This window comes from Macaca fascicularis, chromosome 11 (genome assembly GCF_037993035.2).
Source record: "Macaca fascicularis isolate 582-1 chromosome 11, T2T-MFA8v1.1".
Taxonomy (NCBI): domain Eukaryota; kingdom Metazoa; phylum Chordata; class Mammalia; order Primates; family Cercopithecidae; genus Macaca; species Macaca fascicularis.
Genome location: NC_088385.1, coordinates 33,520,096 through 33,545,911, shown reverse-complemented (window position 1 = coordinate 33,545,911; position 25,816 = coordinate 33,520,096). Strand labels below are relative to the sequence as shown.

At 38.8% G+C, this 25,816-nt stretch overlaps 1 protein-coding gene across 50 annotated transcripts in view; it reads left to right on the top strand.

The window, feature by feature from the left end:
* Positions 1-495: 495 nt before the first annotated feature.
* CAPRIN2 (caprin family member 2) overlaps positions 496-25,816 on the top strand; it is a 45,605-nt gene continuing 20,284 nt past the window's right edge. For 24 of the 50 annotated variants that reach the window (XR_012420109.1, XR_012420110.1, XR_012420108.1 and 21 more), the window contains exons 1-8: positions 496-700; positions 1,837-2,102; positions 4,333-4,395; positions 14,310-14,396; positions 20,254-20,492; positions 21,711-21,793; positions 23,876-24,043; positions 25,098-25,141. Coding sequence is in view for 42 of the 50 variants with exons in the window: in XM_074006522.1 (XP_073862623.1) it covers positions 1,851-2,102; positions 4,333-4,395; positions 14,310-14,396; positions 20,254-20,492; positions 21,711-21,793; positions 23,876-24,043; positions 25,098-25,141 (936 nt within the window). In the remaining 8 variants the exon portion in view is untranslated. The remainder of the gene's footprint in view (positions 701-1,836; positions 2,103-4,332; positions 4,396-14,309; positions 14,397-20,253; positions 20,493-21,710; positions 21,794-23,875; positions 24,044-25,097; positions 25,142-25,816) is intronic. The other 26 variants (XR_012420112.1, XR_012420111.1, XM_074006523.1 and 23 more) reach the window with 3 other exon arrangements.

Genomic DNA, 25,816 nt, shown 5'->3' with positions numbered 1-25,816 from the left:
TGATTCTCCTGTAAGGAAACGGTGTTTATTCCCCATCCTACTATGAAAGATGCTATCTGAGAGGCAAAGGCGCCTCTGCATTTCACGATTGCCCACTGGGCTAGGACAGCCTCAAGCTCGGCTTATCTGGCAGTTCCGCCAAGGGCGCGCTGCCCTCCTGGAGCTATTGGAGTCACCTGTTCAAGGTCGCGAACCCACCGGTGCAGCCGGCAATCAGCGAGGTCCAGCGGGGCTGCGCGGTTTCCGCTCTGCCTGCGTTCGGCGTCGCCTGGGCCCCCACCTGGTGCCCCGCAATCTGCGCAAAGGCTGTGAGACCGCGCCCTCTCCCGACCTACCCCACCAGCCCAAGCTGGGCCCGGAACTAACACCCCATAGGCGCAGGCGGCCAGCTGCAGCCGGGAAGGGGCACCGGAAGGAGGCGGTGGCGGGGCGGCCGGGGGAGGAGCGAGCCGGGGCGGGGCGCGGCCTACAAAAGCCACGCGCGGCGCGGAGGGCGGGCCTGGGCGCGAGCGGCGGAGTCGGCGGGGTCCCTGGCGCCGCAGAGGCCGCGGGCGAGGACCGGGAGGGGAGAGGGAGGAGACAGGAGGAGGAGACGCGAGTGCGGGGTGGCGCCGGTCCACCTCCGCAGCGCTCCTGCCTCCCGCCGGCTTTGGAAGGCGGGCCCGGGCTGCGGCAGCGGCGGCCTCGGCTGCCTGGGGAGGTGAAGTCCGGCTGCGGCGGCCTCGGTCGGCGCGGCGGAGGGAGGCGGCCGACCCGGCGAGGGTGGGCAGGTCTGGGCGGCCGGCGCCGCGGCGAGGTGGAGGGGCGGCTTGGTATCCCCTGGGCGGGGCGGGGCTCCCGTGGGCCGTGGTCCGTGCGTTTTCCTCCAAGTCAGCCTCCCCCGGGGCCTTGCAGAAGCGGCTTCTGCGTCCCCGGGGCGTCTGTGGGAAGGGTGGGGGTCGGTGCCTGCAGGGCTCTCCGTGGCCGCTCGGGAGAGGTGCTCTTCGCGCAGGCTCGCCCGGAGACTTGAGGGGGTGCTCGCTGGCGTGCATGGGGCCTGTTCTGTCCTTGCTTTGGGGATGCTCCTAAGCGGGGAGAAAGGGATACCGCGGGTGCTTGGAGGTCGAGGGAGGGATACCTAAGTGCGCAAAGGCCACCGGTTAGGGCAGGGGAAGGGCTCGCTAGAACGAGCTTTAACTGGTTGGCTGTAAACAGTTTCAGGCTAGTCTAAACCAAACAACCGAGAATCAACGCGGAGTTCCTGCAGGTTGAGAGAGTACCTGGCTGCGAATGTCCAGTAGTGATGGATTGCCTTGTAGGCCCCAGAGCAGTTGGGGAAGTTAGCATTCTTGTTCAAGAAGCTGCTGGGTCACTTAGAGCTATGAAAGAATGTTGTGAGTTTGGGATTTTCTTTCAAACGTTCAGGATTGAGGTTAGGGCTGGTGGTGAGGATCATGTAAAGAGGTTTGAGTGGCTGCCTTAGGTCCCGGTGTGGGAAGCTTATTCTTTTGGTGTCATCACGTGTCCATGGGAATTATTTAGAATGTGGTCTGCCCTCACGAGAGGAAAGGAGCTGTGAAGCCATTGCAGTTCTTCCTCCCTATGTGGAAAATCGAATTTCTGGAAACATCCTCTATATTGGAGATTTTGCCTACGTAAAGGCTATCCTTATTGGCTAGCGGCACTAATTACTTTAAAAGTAGTATGGAAGTACAGTATCTGAAGCATCACTGGGTTTTGAGCTCACTTCTGTGGAAAAGAATTTAAGGGAGGGGTCTAGACTTTCCAGGGAAGTTATTGCCTGGCTGTGTCCCTCTAGTCCTAATTTTATACTTAACTTTCCCCCACCTCCTTCAGCCTCATCTGTTTCAATGGTGCAACTCTCTTCATCCCCTTTTGGTTACCAGTCACCTTCAGGCCATTCAGAGGAGGAAAGAGAGGGGAATATGAAGTCAGCCAAGCCCCAAGTGAACCACAGTCAGCATGGGGAAAGCCAGCGGGCCTTGAGCCCCCTGCAGTCTACTCTGAGTTCTGCTGCATCTCCTTCCCAAGCATATGAGACCTATATTGAAAATGGACTCATATGCCTTAAACACAAAATTAGAAACATCGAGAAAAAGAAGGTAACTTTTTTTTTCTTCCAGTTCTGTATATGCGTGATCTTAAAAGATTAAGGAGCTGACAATTTTCTTTCAGAGCTCGTAGGTGTTCTTTACTAAAAATTTAACTAATCTTAGGTTTAGCTGCTTTAAACAAGCAGGCTACATGTTGGAAGTATTAAACATTTTCTGTTTCATTTGTCAAAACAACTGAATAAAAATATTCTTCATAGTAAAATTATTATGCATGCTGCTGTTGAAATACTTTAAGAGCTAGCTATTTTAGGTCAGATTAATTCCTTATGTAGTATTAATGTTTCTTTTCATAGATGTGTTAATAGCTGATTTTCTAGCTTGTTTTCCTTGTGACTTTCAGCAGCAGTTGATATTGCAGTATTACTGCTGCAGTCATTGGAAGGTTTAACCGTGGTAGAACTAGAAAATGTTTTACCACTTACTTTTGTGTTGTTAAGTGAGGATTTAAGATTGCTAGGTGAAAGCGTTGTAGTCAGCCTTGTAAAGAGACCCAGGAGTTAAGTCTAGCTACAGAAAATGCTGTTGTAAAGATCTAAATCGTTCCTCATTTCCTGAGTCATGTAGCCTGTGAAACAGACTGCACGTTGCTTTGCCGTATTATGATTCTCTTCTGCTTTTGGACAGGTGAGGTTGAGTAACTGTCTGGACCTATGGGCTCTTAAATACTTTTGTGCCAAGACCTAGTGAAACCTTAAAGTTGCTTTTAATGGAGGGGTGTGAAGAGACTCTTCAGAGTCTGGTTGACTCTATTTCTTTTCTTTTTTCTTTTTTTCTTTTCTTTTTTAAGCTAAGAAAGTAGTAAAAAGGGCAAGTTGCTAGTAGCTTCTCTGTGGCTCTCACCATTTGTCTTTTTAATGCATGCAGTTGATCACAAGTGTGATAAGGTGAGTGCCAGGTCAGCACAGATTCCCCATCAATATGATAAATGGTCAAAGCAGGATCTGTTGACAGAGCCTCCCTCAGGTGGAGGACCTACATATATGTATACGTATGCTCTCTAGCTTACCTGTAGTAGCTCTTTAATTTTGAATACCTATCTGATAGTACCAGTACTTCCTTCAACCTTCTGGGAAAGATTTTTGCCACTAAAGCCAATACAGGAGGAGCCTAAAAAGTGCTTTTAGAATACCATAGTGGGGCCGGGCCTGGTGGTGGATCATACCTGTAATCCCTGCGCTTGGGAGGCCAAGGCAGGTGGATCACCTGAGGTCAGGAGTTCGAGACCAACCTGGCCAACATCATGAAACCCCGTCTGTACTAAAAATACAAAAAAAATTAGCCAGGCATGGTCAGGGGTGCTTGTAATCCCACCTACTCAGGTGGCTGAGGCAGGAGAGTCGCTTGAACCCGGGAGGTGAAGGTTGCAGTGTGCCAAGATCGCGACACTGCACTCCAGCCTGGGCAACAGAGTGAGATTCCATCTCAAAAAAAAAAAAAAAAGAATACCTTAGTGGGTTTATGTCATTATTATGGGGCCAATAAATGCAATTTATTTTTCATAATTTCCTTAAGTATCAAATATAATATGAAAAATAACTTCAGGATGAGCCTACTGTAATGATAGAAAAGAATTCTTTTATGTTTCTGTACTTCCAATAGGAGTTTCCTTTTAGGAAAATGCCACATAATTCAACAGGTAACTGAACTAACAGTTTAAGCATGAGATTAGAGTAGGGCTTCTCAACCTCTACACCACTGACATTTGTACTGGATAATTCCTTGTTGTAAAGGACTGTCCTGTGCATTTTAAGATGCTTAGCAGCATCCCTGGCCTCTAACGACAAGATACCAGTAGCACTCTTCACCCCCCTCCCTCTCCCAAGTTGTGATAACCAAAAATATCCCCAGACATTGCCAGGTATCTTTGGGGGACATGATTGTCCCCTGTTGAGAAACTACTGTGTTGGGGACATATGATTTACTAGGTAAGTCCCCTTGGGTTAAGTAGTCTAGTTTGTTATTAATAGAGTCATTAGGAGAAAATAGTTTTATTACTGCTTAACTTTTGTAATTCTAGACTCATGTGATTCTGTGTATTTTTTCTCCCCTGACTGGAACTCATCTACAGTTGCCGCATGCCTTATAGTAAAATGGTAGTCTTGCAGATTGATAGCTTGCTTCAAGGACTTTGTTTTCCTAGAGACAAAGTCTGGCATTTAGTTTATTTGCTTCTGAATTTTATATCAGACTATAGTAGATACAAGTTTCTCTTTTGTAGCTCAAACTGGAAGATTATAAGGATCGCCTGAAAAGTGGAGAGCAACTTAATCCAGACCAGTTGGTAAGTGGCTTATGATCTTTTAGTAAGACTTGCTGGTTTTCTTTTCTTAATAAAACTCTACATGGATTTAGTGAGACCAGAGTCTTTATAGCACACACACACAGTTAAAATCCACAGTTTGTTCAAAACTGTTTCAGAAGCCTTTGTTGTTTCTACTGTTAGATCTCAGATATGACTTTCTTTTCTGTTGACTAGAAGACAGTATGCATGGGGGTGTAGATTGTTAAACAGGAGTGAAATTGTAGACTCTCACTAAGAGTTAACATACAGATTTAAATTAAACTTACGTGCCAGAGTGGACTGAAGGTGAAGAGAAGGGCATACTCTTTCAGCTCTTCACTGGTGTATTCTAAACCTGACATCTTTGTGCTCCAAAATGTGAAAGAATATTTACTGTAGCTTACCTTAGTTTTCTCTAGCTGCCTCACCTTAATTCCTTTCATGGTCTCTTCCTACTTTTCTATCCTGGATTTTCGTGTCGCCTCTCAGGAGACATGTTATCTGATAGATATCTGGCCTTTAAAAAAAAGAAAAACTTACTGTAAACATTAGGCTACTTGCATTTTTTCCATTGGTTAACTTGTCAATGATATACCTGGTAATTGCAAATTTTATGTAATTTGTGAAGGAGAGTTTGCAATGTGGAAAGGAAACAGTGCTTTGTGGATGTTTGCCATTTTGACTTGATCATGTCTCCTGGCTAAGAAGGGACACATTTAGTTGAAAATTATTTGATCTTGTTTGTGGGTCTTTTTGTCTTTATGTTTTTCAACTAAAATTTTTGGCTATACATCATAGATACTGGCATTCAAGGACTTTTCCCATTCCATAGTGGCTCCTCTTCACTGACCCAGAATTTTTGTGATGTAGTAAGTTATAATTTTGCTGAGACACATATTCGAATTGTGTGAGCTCTGCGAATGGTGTGCTCACTTAGCTGGGGAGAGGACCTAGCTGGACATGCAGCATTTCAGCGTGGCTTTGTTTTGAAGTCATGGTGTGTTCAGTAACTCTTAAAGTGATAAAACTTTTTTTTGTGTGTGTAAATATTCTTGAATAAAGTGTCCTGTTAGAGTTGTGTTCTTTATTTTTGAGAAACGTCGGGGAGAGGGGGTTGGAGATTGATCATTCCCATGGTAGCTCTCTAAGAAATGTTAAGAACATGCTATATTAATTGCTCCAGCCAGGCAACCTTCATTCTTAATATTTCATTACTGTCTTTATAGCCACATATTGCTTCTATAATAAATGTATGAACTTTGTTATCTGGAGTCATATGCTGACAACTGCCCAATTTATATTGCCAACAGATCAGTCTTCTGAACTCAGTATTTCTGTGTCCATTTGCCTATCTGACACTTTGTAATTTTTCCCTGTTCCCCAAAATCTGCTTCTCCTCTAATCTTAGCTGTGTGAGTTGATGGCTTGATCAACTAGAAGGAGTTGCCAAAAATCTTGGAGAATTTATCTCCTTTTTCCTCATAGCTCACGTCCAGCTCATCAGCAAGTCTGCTCACTTCTTCCTTTAAGGTAAATCAGGAAACTGACCATTTCTGCCATCTTCATCCAGGCTGTATAATCTTTCATCTGCATTACTTACTACAGTAGTAATTACTTCTTCCTCACAGGTTTTTCTATTTCTGCCCTCTCCAAGTCTGTTCAACGTAGTAAATTCAGTGATCCTGTTCTGATGTAAATCAAGATGGTTATTCCTCTGCTCAGAAGTCCCCATTTGTTCACATCTGGTGGTAAAATGTCCTTACTGTGTCTACAAAGCACTACAGAATATCCTTCCTACTTCCTTTGACATTTTGACTCCATTACCTGCTCCTCTTTCCCTCGCTAGCTCCAGTCTACCTACCCTAGCCTCCTTGCTGCCCCTCGGATATCCCAGGCACACTTCTGCAGGGCTTTTTGCACATGATCTTCCTACTGCTTGGGATGCTCTTTCTCCAGATGTTTCAATGGCTCAATTCCCAACCTCTTCCATCTTTTTATTTGAAGGTACCCACAGTGAGATCTGCTCTCACCTCACTACCACTTCCCCTTTCACACTTCTTAGCTCCTTTCCTTGCTTAATTTTTCTTAATAGAAGTTAGCACTTCTCTGACAAGCTATGAAGTTTTATTTTGTCTCTTTCCTACTGTTACAATGTAAGTTCCATGAAAGTAAGGATTTTGTCTGTTAGTTGCTGTATTCCTAGTGTGTAGAATATAGCATGTAGTAGGTATATAAAATATTTATTACATGTAGGTTTACTAAATATAAAATGAATGTTAGGTCTTTAGATGTAAGCATGTAGTTGGTGCTACTTTTGAGAAATCACACCTCAAAATTTAGAAAATGCAGGTAAGTCAGAAGGAAAAAAATAGATCTTCAGAGAACTGTTACCAGTATAGGCATACCTCAGAGATATTGTGGGTTCTGTTTCAGACCACCACGATAAAGTGAAGATTGCAAAAAGGAGGTCACACAAATTTTTTGGTTTCCCAGTGCACGTAAAAGTTATGTTTGTCCTATACTGTAGTCTCTTCAGTGTGCAGTAGCACTGTGTCAAAAAGAAAGTACACACCTTGATTAAAAATTATTGCTAAGAAATGCTAATAATCGTCTGAGCCTTCAGGGAGTTGTAATCTTTTTGCTGGTTGACGAGGGTGTTACCTCAGTGTTGATTACTGATGATAGATCAGGGTGGTGGTTGCTGAAGGTTGGAGTGGCTGTGGCAGTTTCTTAAAAGAAAACAACAGTAAAATTAGCCACGTTGATGGACTCTTTCTTCCATGAAAGATGTCTCTGTAGTGTGTGATGCTGTGAGATGGGATTTTACCCACAGTAGGACTTTTTTCAAAATTGGAGTCAGTCTTCTGAACCCTGCTGCTGCTGCTTTATCAACTATAAGTTTATGTAAAATTCTAAAGGTTTTGTTGTCATTTCAACAATGTTCATAATATCTTTACCAGTAGAGTCTATCTCAAGAAATCACTTTCTTTGCTCATTCATAAGAAGCAACTCGTCATCTATTAAAAGTTTATCCTGAGATTGCAGCAATTAGTCATATCTTCAGGCTCTACTTCTAGTTCTCTTGCTATTTTCACCACATGTGCAGTTACTTCCTCTGCTGAAGTTCTGAACCCCCTCAGAGTCATGTGTGAGTGTTAGAGTCAGCTTTTTCCAAACTCCTGTTCATGTTGATATTTTGACATCCTCCCATGAACCACAAATGTTCTTAATGACATCTAGAATGTGGGGAATCTTTTCCAGAAACTTTTCAATTTATTTTGCCCAGATCTGTTAGATGAATCACTATCTATGGCAGCTATAGCCTTCTCAAAATGTATTTCTTTCCTTTTTTTTTTCTGATAAGGAGTTTCGCTCTTGTTACCCAGGCTGGAGTACAATGGCACGATCTCGGCTCACCGCAGCCTCTGCCTCCCAGGTTCAAGCGATTCTCCTGCCTCAGCCTCCTGAGTAGCTAGGATTACAGGCATGCACCACCATGCCCAGCTAATTTTGTGTTTTTAGTAAAGACGGGGTTTCTCCATGTTGGTCAGGCTGGTCTTGAAATCCCGACCTCAGGTGATCTGCCTGCCTTGGCCTCCCAAAGTGCTGGGATTACAGGCATGAGCCACCACACCCGGACCAATGTATATCTTAAGACATGAAAGTCAAAATTACTCCTTGATCCATGGACCGTGGAATGTATGTTATGTTAATCAGACATGAAAACAACATTGATTCCTTTGTATATTTCCGTCACAGCTCTTGGGTGACAAGGTGCATTGTCAATGAGCAGTAATATTTTGAAAGAAATCTTCTTTTTCTGAACAGTAGGTCTCAACAGTGGGCTTAAAATATTCAGTCAACAGTGCTGTAAGAAGGTGTGCTATCATCCAGGCTTTGTTATTTTGTTTGTAAAGCACAGAGTAGACTTAGCATAATTCTTCAGGGTCCTAGGATTTTCAGAATTGTAAATGAGTATTGGCCTTAACTTAAAGTCATCAGCTGCATTAGACCCTAGCAAGAGAGTCAGCATGTCTTTTGAAGCTTTGAAGCCAGGCATTGACTTCTTATCTCTAGTTATGGAAGTCCTAGATGGCACCTTCTTCCAATAGAAGACTCTTGCGTCTACATTAAAACTCTGTTGTTTAGTGTAGTGAGCTTTTAGCTAGATTTTCTGGCTAACTTGATGCAGCTTCTACATTAGCCCTTGTTGCTTCATCTTGTTCTTTTATGTGATGGAGATGGCTTCTTTCCTTAAACCTCATTAACCAGCTTCCGCTAGCTCCCAATTTTTCTTCTGCAGCTTCCTCACTCTCTCAGCCTTCACCGAATAAAAGAGAGTTAGGGTCTTGTTCTCGACTAGGTTTTGACTTAAGGGAATACCACTCAAATCTTGTGCACATCAGCAATAGCATTTGTTTGCTTATTATTCATGCATTCACTGGAGTAGCACTTTCACCCCCCACAAGCTCAACCTCTTCCACTGTAAACATCTCTCATCAGAGAAATACATGTTTTACTTTCTATGAATCTACGTTGATGCATTATCATCATCACCCAAAGTTCGTAGTTTAGAGTTTACCTTAGGGTTCACTCTTGATGCTGTACATTCTGTGGTTTTTGTTGGTATGTGTTTGTTTTTAAGAGACAGGGTCTCTCTCTCACCAGACTGGAGTACAATGGCACAATCTCATAGCTCATTGCAGCCTTGAACTCTTGGGCTCAAGCGACCCTCTTAGCCTCCTGAGTAGCTGGGATTACAGGCGTGAGTCACAGCACCCAGCTCTATGGGTTTTGTTAAATGCAAATGGATCCACCATTGTAATGCCATACAGAATAGTTTCACTGCCCTAAAAATTCTCTGTGCTCCATCTCTTCACTCACCACTTCTTTCGTTGTTGTTTTAATACTGTGGCAGTGTTTCTACTATACATAGTCTTTAAAGTTTGGTTGGATTATTGTGTGAAACCGTCTGTGCCTGGTTCTCTTTGGGGAGGGAGCTCTTTGAAAATATTCTATATTTTTTTCTTTGGAAATTGATTTTGTTTAGATTTCTTTTGGCATCAGTTTTTAAAACTTCTCATTGAAAATCACCTGTTTTATTCAGTTTTTAAAATTCATTTGCATAGATTAGGGCCAAGTAGTTTTTAATAAAAGTGTAATACAGCCTGTTTCTGTTGTAATTTTCTAGTTTTGTGTGATTTTATTTCCTCAGTTTACTCTTATATTATCTAGGGGTATATTCCTCCCCGCCACCCAAAATCAGCTTTGGACTTTATTCCACTTTTTAAAAATGTTACTGCTTTTTTGTTTTTTGGTTATTTGCTTTTCAAATTGTGAAAATTTTCTAAAATTTCTTGAAGACTGAATTTTCCTTCAAGCACTGGTTCAGTCGTATTTGGTTTGATATTGTATTTTCAGTATTATTTGTGATAAGTTTTATAACTTTAGTTTGATTTGCTTTTTTAACTCAACAGGTACTTATAATAATATAAATAAAACTTGTAATGTTCTATATGGCTCTTGCAGGCTCTTTGAAGTAGTAACTCTTAAGGGATCTGTCAAGGCTAAGCTACATAAGGTTTATGTTAAATTGGTAACATAGGTTTCTCTTTTCAAATAATAGAAAGAATGTCTAATGAAGTTGTTTTTGGAGTCACTTTAACTTGTAATAATTTAATGTAACTTTATAATTTGAATGATTTAAATTGTTACATTTATAACTTCAGCATGTTTGGTTCAGATCTGGATTTGAAATGGAGAGCTGAGATTCAAGTGAATTCTCCAGCAATAGGCAAGGGGAACTTGATATCTCTGGTTCTGCTGAAGTTTTTATTGTTAAAGAGTTAGAATTTGGTATCCTTTTTTTTGTTGCTGAACTGTGATCCTGTGTTATATTTAATACATCTATAGTAAACTCAAGAAATAATATAGAATCTTCCCTCTTTTGTAATTCCATTGCTATTGGCCTAGTCAAGGCAAGCCACCTAAACTTTACATATGCTTCCTAGTTGATATCCTTGTCTTGAGATCCTACCTTCAATTCACCAGTCCTATTGTCTGTGGTGTCCTTTTCTTGAAACAGCTCTCAGTATATGATTTCTTTCAAACGTTTTAAATTGTTCAGAATCTTGAGCATATCTGATGCTCTCTAAGATCATCTGAACTATCTTTTATTCGTTCAACAAGATATATTATCTACTCTAGGAGGTGCTGTACTTAACATTAGGGTTATAATACCTAGGGGACAAATGTGATCATTACCACATGGAGTCTATAATGTAATGGGGAAGAGAGTGGGGAATAAGCAAATACAGATATGATGGATGTTAAGAAGGTGAAGTACAGGATGAAAAGAGATTGTAATGCAGGATCCATCCTAGTCTAGAGAGTTAAGGCCAGCTTCCGTAAGAAAGGAAGAACTTTAGTTAAGACCTAAAATATGAATGAGATTTAGCCAGTGAAAGGGGGGAGGGAGGAAGAAGAACAGAAGGCTAGGCAGATGCTTGCATGTGTAAAGGCTCTGAGAAGGAACAGATTTTTGGTTTTTTACAAAGAGCCTTTTTCAAAAACTGTAAAGGTCATGTGGATGGGTGATGAAGCTGGAGGGGGTAGGTCTTTGTGCACCATTTGAAAATTACTTTTTCCCAGAGACATCAGAAATGGTACAGATATATTTAAGCAGGGAACAACTACAGATTTTTAGTTAAAAAAATCACTTTGATTGCAGTGTGAAGTATGGTTTGGAGATGGCGTATGGATGTAAGGAAATTAGAAAAGAGTTGCCTGTAGTCTAGGTGAATGATTATGGGAGCCCTACTAAGGCAGTGGCAGAGGGACTTGAATCGAGTAGCTGGATTTGAGAGGTAAAATCAGCATGGCTTGGTAACTGGATGTAGGAGTAGAGGGTAGAGCTGAGAGTAGTTTCAGGTTTCTTGCTTGAACAATGGATGGATGGCAAAATCATTTATTAAACAAGGGACCACTGGGGCAGAAGGAGGTTTTGGGAGGATGGAGTAGGATGAAGAGCTCAATTTTGTACTGTTGGTTTTAATGTGCCTGGGAGACATCAGTGTCTGGTACCAGGTGTTAAGGTAAATGGGTCTGGAGCATGGAGAAGTTTAGCCAATAGAAATATCACCTGTATGACCACTACTTGGAACCATTAGAGGAGATGAGAGTATAGAAAGTATAGAAAGTGAGAGTATAGAAAGCAGAGTAGAGAAGCCTAGGACAGAATCCTGAGGAACTCTGACATTTAATGTTTGGAAAATAATGGCTAAAAATACGGTGTACTTACTAGAATCAGGCATCATTTGAGTGTTTTATACATATGCAATCATTTAGATTGTGCAGCATCTTTGTGAGGTAGATTCTATTACTCCTATTTTACAGGTGCTAAAAACAGGTGAGAGAAGCTAATGGAAAAATTGCTAGTAAATAAGCAGCTGGAAAAATGGAAGTTTAGTGTTAGGAAAAACAAGAAATGTCTGTAGAGCAGGAGTGTGCCTTCTTGTTGAAGGCTGCTGCTAAGTCAACCAAAATGAGAGCTATAAAAGATGTATAGCTTTAAAGGATGACACCGACAATTGCTAACTTCAGCTAAAACAGTTTTGGTGGAAATGGAATGCAGGTTGATGAGGTCTGAAGAACTGGAGACTGAAAACACATTTGAATTTGTGTAATGCTGGAGGGAAGTAGTTGTCACAGAAGAATTAATTTTTCTTGTTTAGATTGGGGATGACATGAACTTGTAAAATGATGACTTAAGCATCAATAGAGAGGGAGCAGCTCTCTGTTAGAAGACCTTAAAGGGGGAATCCTAAAGGAAAGTTTTGTATGAAGGCAGAGTTCAGTAGGATCCAGGGCACAGGTAGAAGTGGGGGTGGCAAGGGGATACCTTCTTCACTTAGTAAAGAAAGGAAAAATGAAAGGATAGGTCTACATTAGATGATGGAAAGTTGTAGTTCCCAGCTGATGCTGCTTTTCTTGAGTCAAAGTTAATAACATTTGGGAGTAGATATGGAGGAATATTTCTTTATAGTTTTACATCCCTCTGAGGACTGCATATCCTGGTAATGTTATCTGCTCATTCTTGTTTCTGTAGCAGGAAGACTTCTATACCTTTTTATTATAAAATATATGGCTGAAACAATATATTCCATGTAAGTTATAACACATAATAAAGCAAGCACCAGAACCCAACTCTCAACTCAAATAGTATGTTTCTAACAGTGTTGGGGCTCCTTTCTAGTGTGGTACTTCTGTTTCCTGTAACCATGACCCCATGACCCTGAAGTTTTCCCTTGCTTTTAAGAGCTTTTTTTTTTTTTTTTTGGCTGCCCTGTTAGAGTTGCTTTTTTTGTACGTTATAGTAAGTGGTATCATGCTATATGTTCTGCAGTTTGCTTTTTTCACTCATTATATTTAGTGTTTTATATCAATGCAAGTGCCTGTATTTTATTTGGTTCTCTCTACTTAATTTTAGTCTGTAAATAGATGGATGCTTGAGGTTTTTTTTTTTTTTTTTTTTGGTCGTCGCTATGAAGAATTTTACTTTGAGGAGTATTTTAGGTGTTACTGAGAATCAGGGGTAAGATTTTTTTTTTTCAGGGTATATCATTAGGCTGTAGGACATGCTTATGATTAACTTCATAGGTGAAAATACTGAACTGTTTTCCAAAATTATTGTACCAATTTATACTAATACTGGTATTATTACATAGGAAGGCCTATTCTATAGTTTTATAAAGACTTAATATTAGTCTATTTTTTCAACATTATTGAGGTATAATGTACTTAACACAAAGTAAACCCATTCTAAGCATACATTTGTTTATAGTAAATTTGTAGAGTTATCGAGCTTGTTAGCACAGTCTCATTGTAGAGTATTCCTATCATCCCCTCAAGGTTCTCTTTTGTGCTCTGATTTACTTTCTAGCTTTATAAATTTGTCTTTTCTGGACATTTCACGTAAAATAGTCTTCGGCATCTTGCTTCTTTTACTTAGCATAATATTTTTGAGGTTTATCCATGTTATATAGCATATACCAGTATTTCATTTTTTTCTGTTGCTGACTAGTATTCCATTGTATATGTGTACCCATTTTGTTTATCCACTTACCAGTTGCTGGATATTTGGATTGTTTTCATTTTGGGATATTACGCTGCTGTATACATTTATATACAAGTCTTTATGTGGACATGTTTTCATTTCTTTTGGGTAGATACCTTGGAGTGTAATACTTTACTATTTTAATTACTGAGGCTTTATAATATGTATCTGGTTGTGCAGGTTCTCCACCTTGTTCTGTTTCAGATTGGTCCTTTCTCTTTCCATATAGATTTGAGTTAAAGTCCCATGAAATGCCCCCCCTCTTTTCTGTCAGTGTTGCTCATCTGGGAAATCTTTAAAAAAATTTTTGCTCCTTTAAATTTCCTGTAGGACATTGCATATTGTTGGTTATAATATTTATTTTTGTCTGTTATAGGTAATTATTCTAAGTCTTTCCACCATATTATAAATGTCTTGAAGTTGGTTGTTCATCTGTTTGATACTCACTGTGCTATTTGTGTAATATGTTTGAGTAGTGAATGAATATTAACAGAGAAATCCTATTGGCTCAGTGCTATTAAAACCAACAGGCCTTTCTGATCTTAGACTTTATAGGGGTAAAATTGGGACTCATTTCTAATATAAAAATTGAATTTCTGGCATTAGAATTGAATTTTTAAATGCAACTTAATATAACTTGTATTAATACTCTTCTTTTTCTTTAGGCAAGTACTTTTTTGTGTATGTATAGTAAATAGCGATAAGGTCTTAAACCTCTTCTGTGTTTAAGAAACACTTATTTTCACATATTTATACTTAAACAGTCACAAAATTGATGTTTTCTTATCCTATTTGGTAGGAAGCAGTAGAGAAATATGAAGAAGTGCTGCATAATTTGGAATTTGCCAAGGAGCTTCAGAAAACCTTTTCTGGGTTGAGCCTAGATGTGAGTATGTTTTCTTTGCTTTTCCTGAAACCAGTTTTAACCATTGATCTTGGAGAAAATGTCAAGTGTGTCAGTGTCTAATAATGGTGTTTGGTTATTCTTCATCTAATTTCTGCTGATATTTTATTGGGATGGAGGGTTGAGGATAACTGTTGGAGAACTAGTTTTTTTTCAGATTTCTGTAGTCTCAAGGGAGAACACAAATGGCATCTGAATATGAGACATTGTGAATAAAGCATTAGTTATCTAATGTATGTTATTTAATTATAGAATTATAGAAATCATTGAGAAAGGGAATCAAACTTTTGACAAGGTATATTTATTAAAGATATTTTAGAATATAGGCTTGTAAATTTATATAAGATAGGCTTCTTTCACATTATTTAACATACGAGACGCCAGAGTTGGTAGTCTTGAAAGCATGAAAATTATTAATGGGAAAATTAATGACTCACATTAAATAGAGTTAAATCTGGCCCCACTACTTGTTAGGTTCTCTATGTTGGTAGTTCACACTTTTATCTCTGACAAATTTAATCAGTAATATGAAGTCTTAAACACTTCTCAATGAAGTATTCTTTACTTTTTCAAATCTTAGCATTAGAAGATCCTTTAAAGGTCATGTTCCAACAATTGCAGAAATCTTTAAATAAATTCATTCCTGGAGTGGAGAGCATGCCTCATAAGATAATCTCTTCTATTTTTTTGGATATTTTCATTTAAAAAAATTATATATGTTTTTTATTGTATTTTAGAGACAAGGTCTCGCTCTCTCACCCAGCCTGGATGCAGTGGTGTGATCGTAGTTCACTGCAGGCTTATAATCCTGGACTAAAGGGATCTTCCTGCCTTGGCCTCCCAAAATGCTGGGATTACAGATGTGAGCAATCGCCCTGGCCTATTTTTCTTTATAGTGAACTAAAATTCTCTTCTCCATTCCTCTGGAATCAAAAAAATTATTTTAGGCTGGAGACATTTACCATCTTAATTCTTGGCTAAGAAGGATTACAAATATAGTTAGAAGTATACTTTTATGATGTTTAAAATTTTCTGTCTTCTGTCTTTACTCAGAGTTACCCAATAACAATTTAGTTTTTCATTCAGGTCTGTATTTTTCTAATGTATTCTTTTCTTTTTAGATTAAAAATGTTTAAACGATGCCTACCTTGTACCAGGCACCTATGTGGTTCCACTTGATTTTTACAATAGTCTGGGAAGTTGCTGTAAATAGTCCGATTTTACACATCAGGAATCTTTTTTTTTTTTTTTTTCTTTTTTGAGACGGAGTCTCGTCCTGTCGCCCAAGCTGGAGTGCAATGGCGCAATCTCGGCTCACTGCAACCTCCGCCTTCTGGGTTCATGCGATTCTTCTGCCTCAGCCTCCCAAGTAGCTGGGATTACATGCGCGACTTATTCTTCTTTTTAAGAAAACTTTTATTTTAGGTTTAGGGGTATATGTGCAGGTTTGTTATAAAGGTAAACTCACGTCATGGGGATTTGTTGTTTAGATTATTTTGTCACCCAGGTACTAAGCCTTGTACCTAATAGTTATTTTTTCTAATCCTATCCCTCCTTTTACCTTCACCCTCAAGTGGCTCCAGTGTGTGTTGTTCCCCTATATGTGTCCATGTGTTCTCATTATTTAGCCCCCACTTATACATGAGAACATGTGGTATTTGGTTTCTATTCCTGTGTTAGTTTGCGAAGGATAATAGCCTCCAACTCCATCCATGTTCCTGGAAAGGACATGATCTTGTTCTTTTTTTATGACTGCATGGTATTCCATGGTGTATATGTACCACGTTTTCTTTATCTAGTCTATCATTGATGGGCATTTAGATTGATTCCATGTCTTTGCTATTGGGAATAGTGCTGTAATGAACATACGCGTGTATGGTAGAATGATTTATATTCCTTTGGATGTATACCCAGTAATGGGATTGTTGGGTCAAATGGTGGTTCTGGTTTTAGCTCTTTGAGGAATCGCCACACTGCTTTTCACAATGGTTGAACTAATTTACACTCTTATCAACATTATGTAAGCATTCCCTTTTCTCTGCAACCTTGCCAGCATCTGTCATTTTTAAATTTTTTAACAATAGCCATTCTGACTGGTGTGAGATGGCATCTCATTGTGGTTTTCATTTGCATTTTTCTAATGATCAGTGATGTTGAGCTTTTTTTCATATGCTTTTTGGCCACATGTATGTCTTCTTTTGAAAAGTATCTATTTATGTCCTTTACCCATTTTTTAATGTTTATTTTTCTTATAAATTTATTTAACTTCCTTATAGATACTGGATATTAGATCTTTGTCAGATGCATAGTTTGCAGAAGTTTTCTCCCGTTCTGTAGGTTGTCTGTTTACTCTGTTCATGGTTTCTTTTGTTGTATAGAAGTTCTTAAGTTTAATTAGATCTAACTTGTCAGTTTTTGCTTTTGTTGTGATTACTTTTGGCATATTTGTTACGAAATCTTTGCCAGTTCCTATATTCAGAGTGGTATTTTCTAGGTTATCTTACAGGGTTTTTATAGTTTCAGGTTTTACATTTAAGTAAAAGGAACTTATTCAAAGTCATATGGCCAGTAAGTGGTAGAGCCAAGATATGGCCCTAGGTACTTTTTCTCTATACCATGAAGATAGTGTCTTGTGTGTGTGTGTGTGTGTGTGTGTGTGTTTCTGCTGTAGTCTAGAGGTGGCTCCCAACTCACCAAATTTTGTTAATATCCATGAAATTATTTTTACTTGCCTGTGTTTGAGATTTACTTTCATTTTAGGTGACATGAGAAAGTACTTTGGAGGTTGTCTTACTGAATCAAGACCCTAAAAGGTGCTTGGCAGTACTTTTGAGTTTTTTTTTTTTTGTGGTAATTTTTGGGCTCCTCTTTTAAGTTTTTCTTTTGTCAGACATGTTCTATGATAGCCAGTTTTGCAGTTTGTGGAATGTTTTCTTTTTTCCCTTCAAAGTAAAGTTGGAAGTCCTTCTTTTCGACCTTGTCACATTCTGCTTTGTCCTCATGAGTTTTGTCCCCTGGTAGGGATTCATCATTCTGAGTCTTGATTAAGAAAACCAATTTTATTGGCCAGGCGCAGTGGCTCACGCCTGTAATCCCAGCACTTTGGGAGGCTGAGGCAGGAGGATCACGAAGTCAGGAGATCCAGACCATCCTGGCTAACATGGTGAAACCGTGACTCCACTAAAAATACAAAAAATTAGCTGGGCGTGGCGGTGGGCGCCTGTAGTCCCAGCTACTCGGGAGGCTGAGGCAGGAGAATGGCATGAACCCAGGAGGCAGAGCTTGCAGTGAGCTGAGATCGCGCCACTGCACTCTGGCCTGGGTGACAGAGTGAGACTCCGTCTCAAAAAAAAAACACACACACACACAGAAAACCAAGTTACCAGTTTTATCGTACTACTGATTAAGAGTGGTTTACTTCTGTTTTCCTTTCCAAACTGGTCCTTAACTGGAAAAAGAGAACAATGTAACTTACCTTTCTAATTTTCATCTAAAGAAGGAGAAATTGGCTCTCGTCCGTGGCTTTTCATGACACCTGATTGTGATCTGGGAGACTTTCTTGTTACTTGATTTTATTCAACAAAAATTTGAGGCCCTCATATTTGTCAGACTCTGTGCTGAGCATCAGTGAATATTGGTGAACAGTAGATGTAGTCCCTGTCATCGTGGACACAGATAAATAAAAAATAGCCAGGGATGGTGGCTTACGTCTGTAACCCTAGCCCTTTGGGAGGAGGATTGCTTGAGTTCAGGAGTTCGAGACCAGCCTGGGCAACATAGGGAGACTTCATCTCTATAAAAATAAAAAATAAAAAAAACAATTAGCCAGGTATGGTGACATGTACCTGTGGTTCCAGCTATTCAGGAGGCTGAGGTGGGAGGATTACTTGAGCACAAGAGGTCGAAGCTGCAGTGAACCTTGGTTGTGCCACTGCACCCCAGGCTGGATGGCATAATGACACTCTGTCTCAAAAACAAACAAAAAACCCAAAAATACTTTGATAGGGGAAGTTCAAGGTGGCATGAGCCCATACGACCACCCAGTCCTACCTTGGGAGACTGGCCAAAGATAAATCTGAGATAATCATGTGGTATAATTGTCTGAAGATGCCCTGCGAATCAGTTGCTTTTGCTTATACCATGATGAAACTCTGTCCAAGAGAATCCCAGTGTCTTGGAGAGCTAGGAGTGCCACCTCCATCCTCTTTCCTTCTCTCAAGCAGGATCAGAGAATCCTATAGTTTTGGTGTTATTGATGCAGTCTATACTGAGGTCTTGGAAAAAGCCTTACTGAGCCTTTCCCATCTGAGAAAATGTGCTTGCTCATGCAACCTTCAACCAGTCTATTTCTCATTCTCAAAATTTTATCTTCACTTACTATCTTTCTGCCCCTAGCAGTAGCACAAATCAAAAGTTGCTTCCACATCCCCTAGGAAGGGATTAATTATGCCACAGTGAATCTTTTTCATGAGATTTCCCCCCCTAATTTTAATGTGTTAGGATTTATGAACATCTCTTTTATGTAATTTAAAATATTGATGCTATATCAAAGTACTTTGACCCGTCTATAGAAAAAAATCTTAGTTTTTTTTTTTTTTTTTTTGTATTTTAATCTTCATACCTTGCGAAATATCCAATATGACGGAAACGTTACAATCAGAAAAACTATGGAGGGAAAAGACTTTTTAGGTTTCTTAATGGAAAGAGATAGTACTTTTTAGTTAAATGGCAAGTCCAGAATAGTACTTTTTAGTTAAATGGCAAGTCCTTTCTGGGACCCATGAACATTATGTCAGACTTCAAGGTGTTATAGTTCTAAGCTTTAGAGTAGATCTAGGGCTGCTCAATCTATATACACACATTGTTGGAGGGGAAACTTTTTTTTTTTTTTTTTTTGGTGGGGGACAGGATCTCACTTTGTTGCCCAGGCTGGAGTGTAGTAGCACCGTCACCGCTCACTGCAGCCTTGACCTCCTGGGCTCAAGCGATCTGTCTACCACAGCCTCCTGAGTAGCTGAGACTACAGACACACACCACCATGCCCAGATAATTTTTGTATTTTTTGTAGAGATGGGGTTTTGCCATGTTGCCCAGGCTGGTCTTGAATTCCTGGGGTCAAGTGATTCACCCTCCTCGGCCTCCCAAAGGGCTAGGATTACAGGTGTGTACCATTGTGCCTGGCCTGAGGGAAAACTTAAGCTCCATTTATTTTCTATATCTGTTTTGTCAGCTAAATATTGGAGGATATAGCTCGGTCCAGACTGACAGGGCAAATTATTATTTAAAAATTTTTTAATTTTACTTCTTAAACAAAAATAGCATGTTTGCTGTGGCTGATCTTTGGCATTACACTTGGAAGACATTTTATGTCCGTTAGCTTTTCAGTTCCTTATGCTTTAGCCAGTCGTCTTTGGTTGATTGAAAATTGACCTTTTTAGTTCAAATATATTTTCCCCTGGAATATGAAATGAAAATAAAAATCCTAAAAGATCCAAAAAGGACTGATATACATAAACGTGAAAGAGTAAAATGTTGAAATGAATATGGACGTCAGTGATTGGTACTTCACTGCTCATCATGGTGATATTAGCAGTACTAGACATATCCTGGATTTGGGAGTCAGATATTTGACCCCCTTGGCTCCAGTTACCTGAGACAAACCAGTTTATTACTCATTGACTTCTTTAGCTCAAAAAGGAGACAGACTAAACTGATAGTTTGACAGTCATAAGATTTATCATCTAATCTCAGCTATTTGGGTTTAGACTTTGTAGAACACGTATTTCTAACATGGGATGGTAGAGAATTGTTACCCTTAATTAGCCATTTGTTTTAACAGCTACTAAAAGCGCAGAAGAAGGCGCAGAGAAGGGAGCACATGCTAAAACTTGAGGCTGAGAAGAAAAAGCTTCGAACTATACTTCAAGTTCAGTATGTATTGCAGAACTTGACACAGGAACACGTACAAAAAGACTTCAAAGGGGGTTTGAATGGTGCAGTGTATTTGCCTTCAAAAGAACTTGACTACCTCATTAAGTTTTCAAAACTGACCTGCCCTGAAAGAAATGAAAGTCTGAGGTAAGCTAATGAAAAGATTTTCCTGAAATGAAGCGCTTGACACTTTAGCTTTTTAGCAGTGTGTGTGTGTGTGCGCGTGTGTTAGAGAGGGGGAGAGAGAAATTAAGAAAGTATTAATTTGATTCAATATGGAAACTTTGGCTGGCCCAGACTCTGACAGGGTTGACAGATTGTCTGAAAGGAAAGTGAATTTGAATGGTCTCATTAACATGCTTCTTTATTGTAATACTGATTTTTAAAAAAATGTCTGAGCATCAAATTTTAATCCTGTACAAGTATAATATTATATCTATTTCTAAAACTTTTAAAATAATTTTTTCAGAGTTGCCTTCTTTCTTCTGCTATACTTAAGTAGAGGTAAATAATATTTAATGTGGCCGGTATCATTAAACTTTCAAAGTAAGAATTATTTGGTGTTCTTATTATGCTGTGAATAACTAGTGAGAAATACATTTGATAGTTTAAAACATAAAGCCTGCAAATTGGGGCTGTCTGATTTTTTTCCCTCACAGTGATCCACTGCTCTTTTTGTTTTGATGGAGTAAATCAGCTAGGGGACAGATGCTTTGCTCTTGCTTTGTTAGATGCAGGCTATTCCAGCTTTGTATTTGTTAGCCATACTAAAGTACAGTCAGATTTCAACAGTTACTAGAAGTCAGTCTCTGATCAGAGAGAAACCTAATAGAACTCTTAATTGCCTATGTATAGCCATATATTTTTAAATTCTCATGCTGATAGTCTACTCCATCATCATCATCTGTACATTGCTTTCTTTGCTTTTGTGGGTTCAGGGAATGTAGCTTCACTTTAATATATGAAATGTAAGCAAAACATAACTTGTTAAATAAGCTGCTTTCTTTAAAAGTCAAATGTGGCTCTTAATATTTCTATTCCAGTGTTCTTTTATCTAGGGCATACACCTGAACTAATGATACTACATTGGCAGCTTTAAACTCTTTTTGGTCTATTCTTTAATAGTTTTATTTGCTAAAATCCATATTTTAGTTGTTTTAAGGAAAAATTTTCACATTTGAAATCCTTGAGCAGGCATTTAGTCACCGTGTATACATTTCAATTTTTTTTATTTCCAAAGAGCAAAAAGACAAAATTAACATTTGAATGTCTTGTCTGTTAATGGGTTATATTGCATAAATTGTGCTGCTCCATATATATGTACTTCTAAAGCCACTTTGTTCTGCTGCTGCTTTTCCTTGTCAGTGTTGAAGACCAGATGGAGCAGTCATCCTTGTACTTTTGGGACCTTTTGGAAGGTAGTGAGAAAGCAGTGGTAGGAACGACATGTGAGTTTTCTCTACTCTGGACTTATGCAGTAAATACTAAACTTTATGTCTAGAAGTTTAGTATGATATTGAGGGTCTAAACTGTGTCAGTCCATCAGAACTTACATGTCTGACAATAGTATATTCATTGGGAGAATGATCCCTTTGTTTAGTTCTGTTAAAAGCAGCTATTGTATAACCCTAGTCACTAAAATGGAATTCAGGGAGAGTTTTGAAGTGGCAAGTCAATATGATTTGGAAATAGAGCTAAGTGCTGGCTTCAACACTAGCTTGATCATTTTGGGGTTCAGTTTTCTATTCTGTGTGGTAGTACCTGTTCTATTTAAGAATCTTAAGTTCACACAGTGTTAATAATCGAGGCTTATCTACTAGATCAGCCTAAGAATGTATGAATGGTTTTATAGTCTATTGAAACATTGTTGTCTATTGATCCGGAAGTGGTCTGTGGAAAGACAGTTCTTTTGGCTTGCTAAATAGATTTTGGCCAAATGACCAAATACAAATGACTGGACATGAAGTACATAGCTTTGTGTACTAGCTTAGAGTAATGAAAACTCACTAGAAGGTAGTAAATATTTTTGTTACCAGTGATTGCTTCGTTGAAAAAAAAAAAATCCAAGTATCTGTAACTATCTTAAGATTTCTAAGTTCGTTCAAGTTTAAATCAAAATTAAAAGTTTATTTCTTGGTTAGAATGCAAAATGAGTTTAGAAAATAGTTTGGCAGTATTTTAATAAAATGAAGCACACACTTATAACACGAAGCAATTGGTCTTCTAGTACCTAAGATAAATGAAGACGTGTTCATGTAAGTACTTGTACATGAATGTTCATATTAGCTTTATTCAGCTGATAAATCGATAAAATGTGGTATACCCATACGGTGGAATCTACTCACCAATAAAAAAGGGACAGAGCTGTTGATACATGTAACAACATGGATGAATCTCAAAATAATTATGCTGAGTGAAAGAAGCCAGACATAAAATGAGTGCATATTGTATGATTTCACTTATATGAAATTCTAAAAAAGACATAATGGAATGATAGCAGGTTATTGGTTTTCAGGGGGTCAGGGGAGGAGATTAATTGCAAAAGGGGTAGTAAGGAACTTCTTGGGTTGATGAAAATCCTCTGTATCATGATTCTGGTGGTAACACAACTAAATATCTGTTAAAACTGTACAGTTAAGATAGGATAATTTTGCCTGTAAATTATATCTGAAAGCTGATTTTTTTTTTAAAGACAAAATCTATGTCATAGTACTCCTATGAAAGGAATAATATACTCAAATGAAGTACGGAAACTCTGCTTAGTTTGGGATTATGTTTTTAATGGATATTCAAATAAAATGACTTTAGACCTATTTGTAGTGTAGTGACTTCAGCATCATTTTAAGGTTTTTCTTGATCATCAAATGGTCAGGTGGTAGGAATGACAAACAGCGTAACTCGAGTAAAATCTTCATGATGGAATTTTGTAGTTTAAAAATACTTCAGAGTTTGTACAAGATAGGGTTTTCTAAAATAGATGAATAATATTAGTAATCTAATAGAGATTGTCCAATATAGGACTTTCTAACCCAACCTAATAGATAGATTTTGAGGAACTGACTTTTACTTCTCTAAAGCCTTAATTATTTGGGGAAGATAGAGTGGTTGCTAGTTGTGATGTCTTGAGAGCAGATAGGAAAAATGATTTATTTCTCATCTCAGAGAATAGATGTATGCTTTTGTGACATATTGGATTAGGGTCTCTGATTTTTAGTCATTTTTCAAATGGTGGAAATGGAGGTCCAGAGAAACTAAAGTGACTTGCTGAACTTTTGAGATTCTGATCTTGTTAAAATTCGTATTGATTCAGCATAAAATAAAGATGGACTGCATATTTACTTTTCACGGTACTGATAAGTTCTCCAGTCAGTACCATGAAAATGTAAACTGTTGTAAACTATTGTAACGATGTATTGTGTACATCAATGTAAACTATTGTAACGATGTACTACAACTAGGATAAAATTAGGATTTCCCAGTAATTTTCAGTGAGGTCATGTGACAACTAAGTCTTAATCACTCTTTCTTAGACAAACACTTGAAAGATCTACTGTCTAAATTGCTGAACTCAGGCTATTTTGAAAGTATCCCAGTTCCCAAAAATGCCAAGGAAAAGGAAGTACCACTGGAGGATGAAATGCTAATACAATCAGAGAAAAAAACACAATTATCGAAGACTGAATCTGTCAAAGAGTCAGGTTTGTTGTGACCTCTGAAAATCCTTATAGTGGTTGCATTTTTTAATACCCCAAATGAGTCACATATTGTACAATGATTGCCTTATTTTAATTTGTAAGGTTCTACATGCATGGAAATCTTTACTTACTGCAGGATAAACCTAGGTTTATAAAACACCTGTAGGCTTTATCACCATAATTTACAGAGTGAATCTTATTAGAAATATTAGTTTGTACTTTGTCCCAAAAGAATACATTGGTTAAAAGGAGGCATTTATGGAATTTCAGTAAACTTCTCTGTTAAACTACTAGTGGGATAATTCTGTTTAAAATTGTTTACAGTGAAAGTTATGGTAGAATCCAATACTGTAGTAGAATGAGGATGTAATTAACCTAAGGTTGAAATATCGATTCAGGGGAAAAAAGTGCTAAAGTCAGTAAAGAAAATATACTTTTAAAATTACCATTTGCCTGGGGAATAAATATTTTGAGCAAATGGCACTTTTGCTTTTGTTTACCAAACTTGGATTTATTAACTATCTCTTCTAAGGAGGTAGTCCAGGCAGGGTTCTGGTAGCCATAAGCAAGAGTCAAACCATTTTCCATGTTTATTTCCCCTTAGTTCTTAATACAAAGTCCAGTACTTAAGTATCTCCACTCTCTTATCCCCTCCTAACCTTAAGCTGGCTTGTAAGAGGTTTTTAAGGGCTCTATTTCAAGCTGAGATGACCAATTTTTACCCCATGGGACATGAGCTATAATGCTAACTTGAAAAAACTGTGTTTTAGGGTAAGAGGAAATAGTCTTATTTTCAATCAGATATCAGTTTGAAACTGAAACTTGACTGTTGTGAAGTGTCTTACATAAGGAGAGCTACTAGTTTGAACTAGCCTTAGACCACATGCTTTGGACTAACAAGCAATAGAATTCCTCTTGCCATCAATATACTTGATCGTATTGCCCTTTTTCTGTTATGAGTCTTCTGAAATATGTTTCTAGAATGAATTATAGTTGTAATCTGTCTAAAAACTTAAAGTTCCCGTAGTGTTTATTCGAATTCTTTTTTTCATCCCAGAGTCTCTAATGGAATTTGCCCAGCCAGAGATACAACCACAAGAGGTAAGATACTGAAGGACAATTTGCTGATGTTGATTTTTCAGCCTTTTGTATAGGGTTGTGGTTGGAAGCTAAGGCTCTAGAGCCAGACTGCCCGAGCTTGAACCCTGGTTCTGCAGTTTACTAGCTTAGGGACTTTGGGCAAGAAGTCTGGTCCAGCTGTGTCTGTTATTCCTCATATGTAAAATAGGGATAATGATAATGACTAATTCATGGGGTTATTGTGAGGATTAAAGAGGTTGATCTAAATTCTAAATTACTTAGAATTTGACCTGGCACACTGACTGCCCAAGTGTTAGCTATTTTTGGCTCCTGTGTTAGAGGAACTTTAAGATGCACAGGACTTTGCCGTCTCCAGAATTTACTCACATTGGTAGCAGAAAAGGGTATTTATTCTCTTTCTGAAGTGACATTGAAATTCATGGGAAGCTGAAAAGAACGGGAGATTCAAAAACAGTGTAATTGATGTATAGGGGAAATAAAGAAAACACTGGTAGCTTAGGAAATGTAAGGTTTAAGGTTACGTAATTTAACTTTGAAGTTGAACTATCGTCTGCCTTTTAATGTTTGAGGGAGTCACCTCAGGAGAAGGGTCCTAAGGCTGGCAAAGGCAGAACAGCCTTGGTAGAAGAGTCCGAATCAAGCAATTGTTGCCAGTCTTAGGCAAGTCAAACAGAA